Raw genomic sequence first — 16375 nt, 5'->3', positions numbered from 1 at the left:
ACGATTCTTTTTTCCGATTTCATGACACGTTACGCTTTAACCTTTGCGCTTTCATCAATATTTCGCATGATTGATTCTTAATTATTCTCCAAAAACCTCCCTCTCCCAAAGCCGTTTTTTCTAACAAAAAAAAAAAAGACTAATTTTTTTCTTCATCTTCTTCAACCTAAATCTACATTTACTTGGGGTTTAGATATGAATTTCATATCTTCCGAGCAAATCTAGATAGTATTATTCACTAGATTTTGTATAAAAATATAAAATCGCATCTTTTTGCGAAATTATGGTTTGATTTTCTGTAATCCTTTATGTTTTCAATAAATAATATTTGTATGATAATTCTTTGTCATATGATTTTTTGACTATTGCAGCGATTTATTATTGTTCTTTGGGTTTTCTTGTGGAGTCTGGTGATAGATTCAAGTGTATTTTCGGAGATGACCAAATCCGACGTGACGATGATCAAGATTCTTACAAAGTTGGCTACTGGAATTGATCGTAATTATGATGATTTTTGGAGCAGATTATTCCTTTTATGTAGGATTATATCTTAGTGAAGAAGAAGTGTCTAAATGGTTGCAGTTTAATGAGAAGACCATTGTTTGGATTACATCATCTACCTCTCTGATCGACATTTCTGTACAATTGTTGTATTTTGAAATTGAGATAATTATATTGTTTATTTTTTATGTTGTATCATTATGATGTACTTGAACTATCATGTCACCATGATTCCAATGGGTGGAATGATAATTCTCCACCAATGTATCCTTCACACCTCAATTTTAGTGAGGTAATTTAATAAATTATGGGTTGTTAAACCCATTCCTTCAAAAAAGAATTTTTTTTTTTAATAATGAATTAGGCAAAGACAGCAACAACTTTCATACGTTTGGCCACCTCCCCAAATTATTTAAGCAGGGGCACTAAAGCTCGCCTTAGAAGCTCTCATATTGCCATTATGTATTATTGACTTGATGAGATTACCGGACTGCAACTCACCTTTTTTGTGGAGCATGAAGATATAAAAATTTCTTATGCTTCAGATATATAATTTTCCTATAGGATTTAGGAATTTAGCCTTGATCGAAAATCCACCGCCAACAAAAAATACATAAGGTAGTTCGTGAATAACAGTGGGGATGGCAGAGGTCACCATTTTTCCCCCCTCCAATTTTTTGCCATGTCAAGTCGAATAACACAGATATATAGTACTATCGTAAATGTGCTGGCACGTTACGCTTTAACCTCTACCCTTCCGTCGATTTTCCCGACGATTGATTCCTAACTATTCTGTATAATGAGTTAGGCAAAGACCGCAACAACTTTCATGTGCTTGCCATAAAAAATGACGAACTCCACTGCCCCAAATCATTTTGGCAGGGGGGCACTAAAATTCGTCAACCGCATACGTAATACGATGCTTTACGAGGCTGAGCCGGACCAGGACACATGTCGGCAAGTTATTGGAATGACACCTCTATCCTGGTAACAGTACAATGTTCTTTTGAACCGTCCCGCGTGTCCCAACCACATACTGATTCGTGGCCTTTCCTTTTTCTCTTTCCCTGAGAAATGAGAATTTTCTAAATGACATAAAAGCTGGTAACACAGACTTCATTAAGTGTGAATAGAAGAAACTGATCAGAAAAAAAGAAAGGCTGATAATTGTTGGTAAATCTTTTCGTATAAGCATAATAAAAGTGTAGGCATAAAAGAGTGGATAATCACAAGAAAACTGAGTCGTCTCTTGGGGAGTAATTAGGGAAATGGAGCAAAGTTGTGGTGAGAAGAAGAAATGTTGTGGTGGACAGGTACTAGATGGATCAGATATAATGGAATTGGTTGGGAATGATAAAGTGTTTAGTAGTTATGTAGATCACAAATTTGCTGAACTTGATATAGATAAAGACGGCAAACTCTCAGTTAAAGAATTACAACCTGCTGTAGTTGATCTTGGTGTTGCTCTTGGTCTTCCTGCTCATGGTTCTTCCCCTAATGCTGACCATATCTACTCTGAGGTTTGCTGTTTAATTTTAATGACAATTTATTATTCTTAGTTGCTAGAACCGTTGGAAATTCTTTTTGGATTTATTTGCACTTTCTGATATTAATATGATTAAATACTAATAATAGAATAAGAATAAATAACTCTCTAAAAATCTATTTTTAATGAATTTTAGTTGAAGAAGAGAAATCTAGCTTATACTTTTTTGATTTATTTGCTTGTAACACTATGAAGTAGTTGTTGTATGAAGAAGCAGTGCTAGATTTTATTGTAGATTCCACAAGACAGAAAACTAAGGAAACTCTTTTAGCACTTCTAGTTGTTCAACATCGACCACCCTTTCTCTGTATACTGGTGCCTAGGATGCGAATACCTGTATGGCTTCTTACAGAATTAAGGTTTTTTTCCTTCCTTGTACTGTAAATTTTCTCGCAAACCAGACTGAGCCATAGTGATTTCTAGTTGTTTACTTTGCGGTACTAAAAAGGCTATGTAAACCAAACCAGTTGACATGATGTTGTCGTTTATGTTTGCAGGTGTTGAATGAGTTTACACATGGAAAACAAGAGAAAGTGAGCAAAACTGAATTTAAAGAAGTTCTGTCAGACATTTTACTAGGCATGGCCGCGGGTTTGAAGCGGGACCCAATTGTGATTCTCAGGATGGACGGCGAAGATCTAAATGAATTCATCACAAACCCATCCTCAGAACCAGAGATCATTGCTATCTTTTCACAGGTAGGTTCTGCTGATGGAACAAATATACCAACCATTCGGGCTGTAATCACAAAAGCCCTGCAACAACTTACAGTCGATCATGGCATGCCCCCTTCATCAGATTCGTGGGTAAGTGAGCAACTTTAGTATACTCTGATATTTCAAGTTATTTGATTGACATTTTCCAAGTTAATTTTAATCAGAATTTTGGCTCAGGTTATGAGTAATGTTGTCGAACCCGCACTGCAAGCTTGTACAAACACTTATCAGGGAAACCCTGTATCTCAAGAGGCCTTCTTAGAAGAATTCAAGAAGGTAATAGAAAGGGTGGTTCAGCATCTAAAGGAGCAACCAGTTATTGTTGCTCACAGTGAACACACATTTGATGGAAGTGGCATCAAGAGACTATTATCCAACAAATTTGAACTAGAAAAGGTCTCCACTCCTGTTTCAACTCTGTTCTCACTAAAAACTTAGAATTAATTCTGTAGCTAATCTTAGTGTTTTAAAACTTTTTGCAGACACTGAATGTGGCACTAAGAGACTTACCAAGAGATCGCAGTGGGAAACTGTCCAAGGAGTATCTGCGTGTAGCTCTGGATTCGCTGGCCCCATCAGCTAGTTTGCCTCCCTATGGAGCCGTCAATCAGGTAAATAACTAACCTTGTCTCAGTATGCATCTATGGTTCAACAAATCTTCATACCAATTACTAGCTGCCTTCACTCCTGACAGTCTTATGCAAAATTGATGTATGCAGATGGATAACATACTGAATGAGGTGGTCAAGATGGTTGGTGCAGATGATGGGAAAATTGTGCCAGAAGAAGAGTTCAAGAAGCTCATGCTGGAGATTCTTGGAAGTATTATGTTGCAATTAGAAGGAAACACAATCTCAGTTTCTTCGAATTCAGTAGTTCACGAACCCCTAGCTACAGCATCAACACTTTTCCCTCAACAATCACTGGTGTAATAAAGCTGAATTAGTAGTATTCGTAGTAATTAAAATAAGTTAAACCTGCATTATCTAGAAGGGCGTAAGAGCCCATGGTTCAGAAAAGAATCAATAGTATGACCACAAATTAGCGCCAGTCTGCCGCAGCTATGTCGTGTTTGTGTCTTGTGTAACTGTTTATATTTTATGTATAAGTTAATAATCACAATCGTTAGTTAACTGAAGGAGTTCTTTCATTCTTCTTAGCAAAAGAAACAGCCACATAGATTAAGAACAAGAAATCAATTATTTCATACCATTCCATATATAATAGAAAATGATTATTTTCACATAAAACGCTAGTTTACACCAATAAATAAACAATTTTCTCGTAGTTTATCGCTCCCCTCATGATACAATTTTGGCCTTCTGAGTTGTAGTATAAAACAGATTCTGCATATCCTAATCAAGATGGGAGTATAGAATTTAAACACTACTTGGTTTAATACTCACTTCATTGTTACAAATCCTTATCCCATTTAAGATGTATCCACCAAAACCACTCATCTGCATGCACGGATGCGTTCTGGAGGGAAGGACCTGTAAGCATCAAGAGATGTGAGAATATGTCAATATGAGAACAAAAAAGGCATGGGAATGAGAATACGAGGAAAAGAGAAAATAAAATTCTGAGTCAGCGAAAGTTTTTGATAAGCAACCTGATATTCACGCAACCAAGGTTCTGATATCTGTAGACCAATTGCCATTCTAGCAGTTTGTAAATTATGCATGCATGATGCAAGAGGCTGCATTAAGACAAAAACATGTTAATACACTAAATCATATTTTTTTATTCCTCAATGCAGTTGAGCCTATAAGAACTTTGATCATACACTCCATAGTTTTCTAAGAACAAACAATTATATACAATACAATAAAACAAAAAGGTATGGACAAACCATGCAACCATTCCATGGGTATGCGGAAAGTTACCTGAAGATATTGATGATAAATAGCAAAAGGAGCTGAATATGATAAATGTGGCAGAAGTTCTTGAACCACAGTCCAAGGATCAAGATCCGGGGCAGCAATTATTAAGCTGCAGAGGTGGTTTGGATTTGATTCCTTATCAGTTGATATATTAATAAGGCATTTTTTTTCTAAGCAGGGTATCGTTCAATACAAATCAAGTTTACCTAGAAAACCCATTTTGTTTCCAAGAAGTGATGGCTTCTTTCGTTGCTTTCTTGCCGGGTTGTTGAGATTTTCCAGCATTGACAACTGAAGATGCGCTATTCTCATCAATGGAAGGAGCAGGTTCTTCATTATTAACTGGATCTTCCGCCTGTTGAATCATTTGTTCTTCAGATTTAGGTAAGCCACCACTGGATGGAGCAGGTGCTTCATCCGAATTTGACAGCATTTCTGCAGACATTGTATTTTCAACTACTTCGGAATGTCCAGGATCATTAATTTCAGGTAAACTGAGATCAGAGAAAGGAAATCTGACGATCCTGCAGCGAGTAAAAGGGATAAATATCATGACCTTGAACTTCTAATTATTATGGTACTGATAAACTGATATCTTGAGCATATGGGTGTTATTTTAGCTACCATCTATAATGTGGTTTCCCGTATTAAACTGTCAAGTAGTTAAGGCCCATCCACCAAGAGCAGATAACGATTAAGAACCGATGGGCCGACTATGACACTAGCTTCCCAACAAGAAAAGATAAGCAAACTTTAAACTAGGCAAAGCTAAATATACCTTCTGCAGATTTCATTGTTGAAGTTGAATATCCTTACAATTTCCATCGGGTATGGTGTGACACCAAAGTATGTATTACATACATGGCCAGTACCTGTTTACCAAATCAAATTTCTCATAGTGACCACGGCACCACGAAATCGATGCATAATATCTAGTAGTAGGAAGATAAAATAATATTTCCCTGAATAGGATACTAGTTCTTAAGATTCGTCATAATGCAGACAACAGATTTACAAAGCAATACCTCCTAAACGTTCTGCCACGGCACCAGTAAGAATACCCCCGACCATATCCACCACTAGGACATCAGAATATGCACTAACATTAGCCACAGAGAGTAGAAGAGAGAGAACGTCCATCCTCAAGAACCTAATACATATAAATCATAAAAAGATTCAGATAATACAATGTGTGGCTTAATAAAGATAAATTTACATCAATTGCATGCATTCACTTGATAAAAAGCAACTTAGTAAAATTTTTTTAACTATTACCCAACTCTAGCTGGATATTTTTTGAAGTATGCCTCCGATATACTGCACAAAAATAAAGCAGGACACATGAGCACAAGTTAGCTAATTGTAGCATATCCAAGTTCAGGAACTTGTGGTAAGTCTGTTTTAGTAGTTAACTTAAGCAGAAGGTTCAGAAGTCCAAATAATACCTTCGAGTGAAAGGACGCCTAAGAAGTACCTTAGGCGCATATTTCTTTTGTTTCTTAAGCTTATACTTCTCCTGCAGAAAGGAGAAACGGTTAGTTTATTCCCAATAAAAGACACACCCACATATACATTGAAATGTCGATAAACTCAATAACGCAAAGTACTAACTCACTTGTGAAAATGCTGTTTTTGTCATATATGTTGAGCTATTGGCTATAAGAGCATCAACTATTTGACGTCCTGCTGCACCCTCTCTATATCAAACAGTCAAATTATACTAACAACTAAATATAGAGTAAATAGTATAATAATGTATGAAGCCAAGAGACTACATAGGCAAAATAAAAAGCTTCTGTAATTGGGGAAACCATCAAACAATTAGTGCATTACTGTAAAGTACCAAGTCTAACCTTTTCATTGCATTTATATCTTCAAAAGAAAGAGTTTGGGCAGTGTTATCATCAACTAACGCTCTATTGTCTTTGCGTTCATTCTGTTGAATTTCTTCATTCTCTTGGAGCACAGCAGTCTGATCATCTATATAAATAAGAAAGTACAACAATATCACACTTGATTTATTTAACATAGACTTGATCATTTATACTACAATCTCCAATATGGTTTCACTTCCACGCACGAGCAGATATTGTCATTAACATAAAGATCATTGGAGACCAACGTACCTGCATCAGCAGCAAAAATACGACAAAGATGCGGCCCTTTCTGCCCAACTTCAACTTGAAACATAGAACCAAATGGGCAATCAATCAAGGGTTGTAATGAGCACTTCTTATCTCCAATTTTCAGAGTCCTGCATAATCAATCAATTCATACATAAGGTAGAGAAAAATTTGAAACTTCTTCGTAAATAAAGTGAAATTTCTGATAAAAATCAGAAGAAAAAAAACATCCTCTTGAATATGAAGATCAATGGAGGACTTACGAGCCAGCATTGAGACGAGCAAAGACGAGACGGTCTCCATCATTAATGTCAAGCAAGACACTACAACCCTCCCAGGTAATTCGAGGATTCTGACTTGAAGAATCAATTTGCATACTAGTTTCTGTCATATCTTCTTCTAACCTTTTACTGAACAAAGTACTACTGATAGAAATTGATTACACCGGAAAGAGAATTGAATAGGAGAAGAAGACAGATTTCTAAATTGGGGTTCCTGAAGTGTTTATTACTTAACCCTAAAACGGGTTTCACTAAAGTGGAATGTATGCCCAAATGGAACTAGGGTTTAAGAGAGATTTATATGAAGGCTGCTGCTATAAGGGGAAGAATCTTCGCTAACTAGAGAACCAAATACAAAGTGATACTCCCAACCGCTTTTTGATATGGGATACCAATTCAAAGTGTGGCCCTACTCTTCAGAACCGATTTCATTTGTTTCACTTTCCTAGAAAACATTTTCCCATGATTCATATAGGCTGATACCAATTCTTTCGAGGGGATACCGTACCGTTCTATATAAGGCAAAAAGATAAAATTGATCTTGCCGCTGGAACACTCAAATGGTATCCCCTGCTAATCCCTGTATACGCCTTTAGCAATCATGCATTTTGTTTATTATCTACCGATTGTATAATCGGTAGCATGGTGATGTTCATTTATCTACCGATTGTGGTAGTTGTCCCAAATTCGAAATTTTCAAAAACCAATGGAATTTTGAATTTCTCTATTTGCACCATCGATAGTTTCGTGATGTTTATTATATCTATCGTGATGTTATTTATCTACCGATGTGTTGCCCTATACTTACATAATCGATTTCATTTGTTTTCACTTTCCTAGAGAACATTCTCCGGGCAATCTATTAATTTTGATAAACCGGTATTAGCCCGTAAACTGATAGTAGAGAATTAAAAACGGGATTGTCAATGGGGAAATTATCGTTTGGTCCTTTTTTAGGTGGTCCCAAATCTGTTTGTTCCAACGGTAAAAAGCGTTTTCTGTTTGATCCATAATTATTTGAAAATATAAAATGGACCAGAATCCTTGTGTACTCTTTTATTCCCATAATTATCTATGTTCATGCTCGCTGATGAATTCTGAACTTCCTACTTATTTTCGTACATGAGTTCATTTTATTTGATGAACTATCAGGCGTTGGTCATAATTATGTAGATCCAAGTTCATTTTGTATGATGAAACAACTTTTCAAAAGTGCATAACAATATGGAATCTTAACTTCATTATATTCAATGTAATCCTAACTCTATAATAGATAACCGCGTAATCGAAAACAAAAAAAAAGTTCATTCTTAAATATGAACACATAATAAAAGTTGATTATTCTGAAATAAAAAGGTGTTCATTTGAACACAACAAGAAAAGAAAAAAAGAAAAACTGAGTTCATTCTTTAGAACGAATACACAACAAAACTTCAATTATTATGAACAAAAACAGAGTTCATTCTTTCAAATGAACACACAACAAAACTTCCATATTATGAATAAAAACAGAGTCCATTCTTTCAAATGAACACCTAATAAAACTTTATTCTTATGACAGAAAAACAGAGTTCACTCTTTCGAATAAACACCTAATCAAAAACAATTAATTCAAGATCTAAAAACATAGTTCATTATTTAAATGAACATGCAACAAGGATCCAAAAAAACTGAAAGTTCATTTGAAATCGAAGAATAAAATCAGATCGAAGAAAAAAAACCTCACAAAGTCTTCGCCATCTTCATCGTCTCCATCATCTTCAACATGAGCAGTAGCAGAGAAGAAGAAACACAAAACATCGTCGTCTTCATTATGCATCTTTATCGTCTTCATCATCATCTGCAACAATAGAAAAGAAGAAAAATACAAAAAATCTTCGTCGCCATCATCATTTTCATCTTCTTCATCATCGTCAATAGCAGCAGCAGAAAAGAAAAAAAATGGAAACAAGAGAGAAAATATATATGAAAACTAAGAGGAGAGAGAAAGTAAATCTGAAAATGAATTATTTTCTAGTGATTATATATATATATAAAAGGGTATTTTATGCATCAATTTCGGAAGGTAATGTACCCCCACGACCAAATAGTAATTAAAAAATAATAAAAAAAGGACCAAATAGACAGTTGACCAGGTCAACTGCACCAAACTCGCTCAATTATATTAGTTTTAGGACTATATGGTAGTTTCTACATTGTCAATATCATGCGAATCAATAGGAAGGGGTAATAGGATGGCGCTGAAGGATAAGTACCTAGGTGTCTCATTACTTTTTCAAAGAAATAAGATGGAGTCTTTTGAACCTTTTTACTAGGTAAGTTTAAAGATAATAGAGATTTGGAGGTCTAAGTATGTCAATCCTGCTGGAAAAACTTGCGGACCCAATTTATTCTTGTATCAATCGCCTCTCTCCATATGTCAGAATTCTAATTGACTGAGAGAACGAACTCCATAAAAACGAAATTTTGGTGGAACAAAGATCAGGACACTCTAAAGGCGCCTATTTGGAAAAGTAGAAAACTATTGCCATATCAAAAAAGTTTGGTGGTCTTAATATTAAATATTCTAACATTTTTAATCAGGTACTACTTTTCAGGTTGGCGTAGAAAATGTTGGATCAGCCAAATGCCATATGGGGTACCATTTTAAAGCATAAATATTTGGAGGACATGGAATATTTAACTTATATTCTGCCTAAACAGGGTTCTTGGATTTGGAAGGGTATTAAGAAAGGTATTCAGAAATCAAACAACATTATTCATGGGAAATTGGTAATGGTATTTGGATATCAATTCGTAAACATAATCGGATCCCTACTTTGAATAATTCTCCGAACTCTAAAATGTATTCTAGTAGCATGAACATAGTAAATCAACAAATAGACAAGGATAACAGAACTTGGAAAGTGGATATACCAAAAGCTTTATTTGATTCTGTCTGAGCTAGGAGTAGTTAACATATTAGAATTCATGTAAATGGATTAGTTGGAATAGCTTCTAGAAACTTGATCTGTCGTTTAAAATGTTGATCTTCTTGTGGAAACGTATACATGGTTGCTTACATGTACTTGTAAACCTTGCTAGATTCAATTATAATGATGGTACCAATTGTCATTTATTGTACTCATCATGTGGAAACTATGAAGCATGTCCGAATGTGATTTTGCTAGAAATGAATGGTCTTTTTTGGACCCAAATATTTTAGCTAGACTACAACCTTTTGGTATTTAAAATTGACTGATAGATTGACTTATCAATCCTATTCGCTCTTCAGTCGAAAGGGAGAGAATCATTCAATTTGTAAGTGTTGGTCTGTGACATTTGTGGAAGTTCAGATGTTCTCTAATTTTTGACGGGAACAAAGTGATAGCTCATGTGCTTGTTAGTCCAATTAATAAGTATATTAGTGACAGAGAAAGATCTCTTTCCAGAAGTGAAATAGTATCTTAACAATCACAACATATGGTGGACAAAAGTCCAGGATGGAGCAGGCCATGTGCTCCTAATTAATTTTGATTCTAGTTTTCATGACAATACTTAAACAATTGAAGGAAATCTGATTATTCGTATTATTTCGGGTACTTGCGAAGGAACAAAAAGCGTACGAATAACAGCTACATATGAAGAACAAACAGAGGGATTAGGTGTAGTAGAAGCAATTTTATGGGCTAAGGATAAGAATACAACTCATATACACTTTGAAGTTAGATATGAACGTAGTTGCAGCTATCCATGGGAAAGCAACATCAATTAATGGATAACAAACACGGTTATTTTGGAACGCGTAAGTTTATTAGAAATTTTTATAAAATGAAAATGTAGTTTTGCACCGAGAGAAGAAGTTGATGGTTGTGATTCTAGTTTAGTTAGACAATAAATAAAAAATATGTGGTTATTATCCTTGATTAAAAAAGACAATGTAGCTTAATCTTATTAATTAATAAAAACTCTTCTCCTATTGAAAATAAAAATAAAAATAAAATAAAATGAAGAAATACTCCCAAAAACAAAATGGAGAATCCTTTTAGGAAGCGATAGGTCTCAAATTGAATGTCATGGAATCCAGTAAAAAAGTTGATATGAAAAGCGATTAACTATATATGTTCTCTAATTTTTGATGGGAACAAAGTGATAGCTCTTGTGCTTGTTAGTCCAATTAATAAGAATATTAGTGACAGAGAAAGATCTCTTTCCAGAAGTGAAATAGTAGCTTAACAATCACAACATATGGTGGACATAAGTCCAGGATGGAGCACGCCATGCGCTCCTAAATTAATTTTGATTCTTGTTTTCATGAAAATACTTAAACAGCTGGAGGCGATCTGATTATTAGTACTATTTCGGGTACTTGCGAAGGAACAAAAACCATACAAATAACTGCTACATATAAAGAACAAGCGGAGGGATTAGGTGCAGTAGAAGCAATTTCATGGGTTAAAGATATGAATATAACTCGTCTACACTTGAAGGGAGATAATATGAACGTAGTTGCAGCTATTCATGGCAGGGCCGTAGCAACATTTTTAGAGGCCCTAGGCGAACTTACTGAAACGGGGGCCTATATGAGAAAAGAAGATTTTTTTCTTGCGATTTGATATAAAATATATTACAGATTCTCAAAAGAAAATAATTGCCAAAATAAAGGTTAAAACATCTTATCTCATGACAAAAACCGATCTTCCTGCCCATTCTGACGTGAAATCGTTAATTATACTATCAAAAGGAAACCAATTTCTCTTATTGGACCTTTCTTTACCGAAACAACTCTTAAACTTTGGTTAATATTGTTACCCCAATTTTTTGGATTATAAATATTCAAAGGTCCATATTCTTCATGTTCAACTTCATCTTGCCCGGTTTCATTTGTATTCGATGATGATAATTCTTGCCCCCTTGTCTCTTCATTCTGCCAATCTCATTTGTACTTGGTGGTGATAATTTTGGCCCTTTTGGTTCTTGATTTTTCCATTGTATCTTCATGGTTGTCATCATTTGAAACCGTATATTTGTACATTGCTCCTCGCATAGAACTTACAAGTTTTTCGGCTTTTGATTTCGTCTGTCCTTTAAGAGCACTACTCGTACATTTTTTCTTTCCAAGACCTATGATTGGAATTAATATTTGATCACTTCAAGAATCAAAAGATATAAAACCTGTACACAAAAATGCCAAATTCGTGTGACCAGTCAGTTAACTAACAATTAAAGTTTAACAATCACCATTTTAACAACAATAATAACACAACATAAACTAAGTTGAAAGGCCTATAACAAAACATCTAAGTTAAACCAGTGAGTGAACCTTAAGGCTAAATGCCTAAAGAAAAACAACTAAATATGAATAAGAATCGAAAGACAAATGCTATATTAATTGTTGTACTTAGGAAAAAACTGTTTGAAATGAATCGACATTTGACAATACTTGGAATTGAAAAATGAATCCTTATGGCAACAAACATATAATTTGGTGCCCCTAAGATTTGGGGGACCCTAGGTCGTTGCCTAGCTGGCCTATAACCAACGAAGACCCTGATTCATGGGAAAGAAACATCAGTTAAATGGATAACAAACACGGTTAGTTTGGACTACGTAAGTTTATTAGAAATTTTTATAGAATGGAAATGTAGTTTTGTGACGAGAGATGAAGTTGATGGTTGTGATTCTAGTTTAGTTAGATAATAAACAAAAATTGTGTGGTTATTATTCTTAATTAAAGTACATAATGTAGCTTAATCTTGTTAACTAATAAAAACTCTTCTCCTAATGAAGAAAAAGAAAGAAAAAAAAAATGAAGAAATACTCCCAAAAACAAAATGATAAACCCTTTTAAGAAGCGATAGGTCTGACATTGAATCTCATGTAATCCAGTAAAAAAGTATGAGAAACGATTATGGAATGGTTTCAAAGTGATGGTATATTCATCATTTTTATTTTCTCTTTTCCTTTTCTCAAAGAAAGTTCCATGAAAGTGAGTGGTCACTCCTTTGAAGAGGGAATAGTAAATTCTTTCAGACCCCCAAATTCTACTATCATCTTCATTTAACCGAAGACCGGAATGTTAACAGTACTAATCAATTATGGTATATGTTTCAATTATAATTATCAGATGTCATTCATTGTCTTATAAGAATTTTGATAAAACTATCGTTTATATCAGAGATTTTCCGACATATGTTTGAAATTGAACTGAACAACATGGGAAGGAAAGAAAAAAATGTGTTTTCATTCCACTATCGGGAATCATATTACAAGTAGATGAAAAAAATCACCAACAAAAATTACTTAGTCTATGTGTTTAATAGACAGAACTAGAAATAATTATGGAGGATGACTAAAAATATTATATAAATACGTTAAATATTAGGTGGGATAAATACAAAATTTAATATTAAATAAAGGGTTTCATATTGTTATGGGATTAGTCAACCATGGTTCTGGCCACGCTATAAAAATCAAAAATATAAAATGTTAGGATTGCGTATGTCAATTCTAAGGCCAACATCGATGACAAGCAATTTAAACTCAATATAGCATATACACTTAAGATGAGGGTACAAAGTACACCATAATCTTTTCATATCAACTTATTATAGAGACGCCTTATATAATATTACAGAAGCAATGCCTTCCAAAGATTACTTTAACAAAATGTTAACTTGATATATATCTTAAGTTCGTGACCGAACCAATCTATGGGGTCTTACCAAGTTTGATTAATGTATAAGTGTTGTTAGAGCATAGATCGGTTGAACCCACCAAGCATTGGTAGTCAAGTTTTATTATCATATTTTAGTATCAGAACTCATATATAGTTGCTTCATTAAATACTAGAGTCAACTTCGTTTAGGTTATACTAGAAAGTCTAGAAATGTTAAGACGTACAAGTATTACTTTGAAGACCTGAAGAATGTGAAGAAGTAACGACTACAACGAGGACATCATCTTTTCACTTGAGGTTAGTGATATTGACTTGATCATGTTTCCGTTCCTAACGTATCTTTCAAGTCGGATTATATTGAAAACATAACATGCAGAGCTGTATATATAATAACCTAGTGGTTAGACTTGGTCATATCATTATGATCAAAGTGTCAAGTAACTTTATGGATTACGAATTATAAACACTTATCTTTTGTAACTTCTTAAATACGACATCAACATAATCTTTGTATTTAGTTACTTGATTATGTGTAAGATATAAGTAGGATTTCACCCTAGGAAACAATGTTTTATAATTTGTTTAATGGAAGTACATATATGAACTTGTTTCATAATCGAAAGGAAATCATGATGGGTCAGGTTCTTTATTAAATATCTTTTGAATGACCAATACAAGATGACAAGGTAGAACCTATCTTAACTTGTTGAGATTTGAGGTATAACCGGTCATAGCCTATACTGTGTAGCATGTTGTAATCGGTAACAAGATACTTTGTGAAGTATGGTGTAACCGGTTACAAGCTACATTAGAAAGTTAGTTGTAATCGGTCACAAGCTACCTTTTGTAAGCAAGGTGTAACCGATCACAAGCTAATTTGGGAAGTTAATTGTAATTGGTCACAAGTTACTTTGGTAACCAAGGAGTAATCGATCACAAGCTAACTCGGGAAGTAAGGTGTAACCGATCACATGCTACCTCTGGGAAGCAAGGTGCAACCGGTCACAACTTAGTTTAAAAATCATGGTATAACCGATCACAACTTACAATGTGAGTCCTGGTAGAACCGATCCCAAGGAGCAAAACCGAGTTTCCAATATTCACATATCTCTTTACGTTTTTTGTGAAGCTTGGAATTAGGGTTTGCTGAGAAACTTCTAGATGTCGACATTATTTGAACATGTACACGACTCTTATCATTTATTGTTCAAAGATATTCCTTGATACTCAAGGTAATCCCACACAGAAAAATTGAAAAGCGTTTAATTATGATTTTCATAATATACGTTTTAATTACCAGCAATTAAAGCATAACCTATGGAAAATATTATTAGTTAATATGCTAGACTAATAATAGAAGATTTCTAAGGTAGTTTTCCGAAATATGGTTTGGTAATTAATTGGAAATAGCATAAAACCGAAATTAGGTACTTTAATGATAATATCTTAAGAATATTTTCGGTTTTGGAATTTTCTTGTTGTCCAAACAACCTTGGTCTATAAATACTTGAGTTTGCATTTCTTGCAAACTATCATAAGAGTTGGAAAAACTTCATTCTTTTTGTTTCTGGTGGAGCCGTCTATCCGGAGAGGAAAGTACCCTAATTAAGCAAAATCTCTTAAGAGAGCTCGTTTAAAGACTTCTGTAGGATCAAGAAGCTGTACGAGTACCGTTGGTGGGAAACTAGATAATTGCATTGTTATTTTAGTTTTCGGTTATTGACTAACGGTTGTTGAAACTTTGATTGCACCTAGTTTGTTTATTCTTGAGAACATTCTCTTCTGATATAAGGCTCACTCAAACTAGATCAAAGTATTGACGGGATCTTTATAATCATCTTCATATCTAAAGACATATTGTGACAATTCATTGTTAATAGACTCCGTTATGTGTGTGATTGATCACAAGAGGATTCAATTTGTGTTGTGCAAGTTATTATTGAAGACAAACGAAGATTTGAAGACAATAAAGTTTTTTTTATTAGTTTTCGTATCTTGTGAATTGTGTGCACAAACCTTGATCGGCTGGGATCCAACTAAAAATCGTGTTTATTTTTGATATACTTGATTGGCTAGTTACGTGAGATCGGCATCACCTTATAGTTACTCTTTGAGTTCTATATTGATTGATTGCAAATATATAATTTGTTATTTCGGTAATCAGAGTTTAGGTTGATCTAACCAGATAAAGGAGTTTATTAGTTTATACAGAAGAGCCTTTGTCAATGACTCATAATATCTTATTACCAAGATTGGATAGACTAGTTACCAAGCAACTTTATCCTTTACTGTTTGGAATACGGTCAAAAGGATTATTGAATCACGTGCGTGACTCTAGAAGTCGAAGGCGCAGGGATACTGAAGAAACTAATTAGCTAGGGGTAGTCTAGTTGGTCTCAACTATAAGAAGTTGATAATAGATTTTGTAATAGCGGCTTAATTCTGAGAGTATTCAAAACTGGACTAGGTCCCGGGGTTTTTCTGCATTTGCGGTTTCCTCGTTAACAAAATCTTGTTGTGTCATTTACTTTGTTTTACGCATTATAATTATTATTATAATTAAGTAATTACACACGTACGTTAATCCTAATTACTTGACATTGATCCTATTCAAGTAAATATCTTGTTGTCGTATTGTCTTGACCTAGTCCATAGACAATCACACAA

General features: G+C 34.3%; 2 protein-coding genes across 3 annotated transcripts; one reads left to right on the top strand and one right to left on the bottom strand.

Moving 5' to 3' along the window:
- The first annotated feature begins 1581 nt into the window (after positions 1 to 1581).
- On the top strand, positions 1582 to 3913 carry LOC113357142. 2 transcript variants are annotated; one of them, XM_026600436.1, is made up of 6 exons: positions 1881 to 2021; positions 2283 to 2406; positions 2545 to 2853; positions 2941 to 3159; positions 3246 to 3374; positions 3483 to 3913. In XM_026600436.1, the coding sequence occupies exons 2-6, from the start codon at positions 2386 to 2388 to the stop codon at positions 3693 to 3695; spliced, it is 891 nt and encodes a 296-aa protein (XP_026456221.1). In that variant the 5' UTR covers positions 1881 to 2021; positions 2283 to 2385; the 3' UTR covers positions 3696 to 3913. The 2 variants fall into 2 exon arrangements, with proteins under 2 accessions (XP_026456220.1, XP_026456221.1); XM_026600435.1 differs by lacking the exon at positions 2283 to 2406 and having other exon boundaries at positions 1582 to 2021.
- Positions 3914 to 3944: 31 nt separating this feature from the next.
- On the bottom strand, positions 3945 to 7358 carry LOC113357141 (tRNA (adenine(58)-N(1))-methyltransferase non-catalytic subunit trm6-like). Its single transcript, XM_026600434.1, has 12 exons — positions 7033 to 7358; positions 6773 to 6900; positions 6500 to 6626; positions 6262 to 6343; positions 6092 to 6162; positions 5922 to 5963; positions 5672 to 5796; positions 5425 to 5518; positions 4853 to 5170; positions 4650 to 4755; positions 4376 to 4462; positions 3945 to 4256 (listed from the first exon to the last, which is right to left on the bottom strand). The coding sequence occupies exons 1-12, from the start codon at positions 7158 to 7160 to the stop codon at positions 4143 to 4145; spliced, it is 1422 nt and encodes a 473-aa protein (XP_026456219.1). The 5' UTR covers positions 7161 to 7358; the 3' UTR covers positions 3945 to 4142.
- Positions 7359 to 16375: the final 9017 nt, after the last annotated feature.

The sequence above is a fragment of the Papaver somniferum genome, chromosome 3 (assembly GCF_003573695.1).
Source record: "Papaver somniferum cultivar HN1 chromosome 3, ASM357369v1, whole genome shotgun sequence".
NCBI classification, from domain to species: Eukaryota; Viridiplantae; Streptophyta; class Magnoliopsida; order Ranunculales; family Papaveraceae; genus Papaver; species Papaver somniferum.
The sequence above is the reverse complement of the archived record's forward strand: the minus strand, read 5'-3'. Positions and strand labels throughout refer to the sequence as shown.

Coding starts and splice junctions, on each gene's coding strand:
- LOC113357142 (XM_026600435.1), top strand. CDS start 1,770: ATGGAGCAAAGTTGTGGTGAGAAGAAGAAATGTTGTGGTGGACAGGTA. Junction 2,022..2,544: donor CTGACCATATCTACTCTGAG/GTTTGCTGTTTA, acceptor TTATGTTTGCAG/GTGTTGAATGAGTTTACACA. Junction 2,854..2,940: donor CCCCTTCATCAGATTCGTGG/GTAAGTGAGCAA, acceptor ATTTTGGCTCAG/GTTATGAGTAATGTTGTCGA.
- LOC113357141 (XM_026600434.1), bottom strand. CDS start 7,160: ATGACAGAAACTAGTATGCAAATTGATTCTTCAAGTCAGAATCCTCGA. Junction 6,627..6,772: donor TATTTTTGCTGCTGATGCAG/GTACGTTGGTCT, acceptor TTATTTATATAG/ATGATCAGACTGCTGTGCTC. Junction 4,463..4,649: donor TTTATCATCAATATCTTCAG/GTAACTTTCCGC, acceptor GTCTTAATGCAG/CCTCTTGCATCATGCATGCA.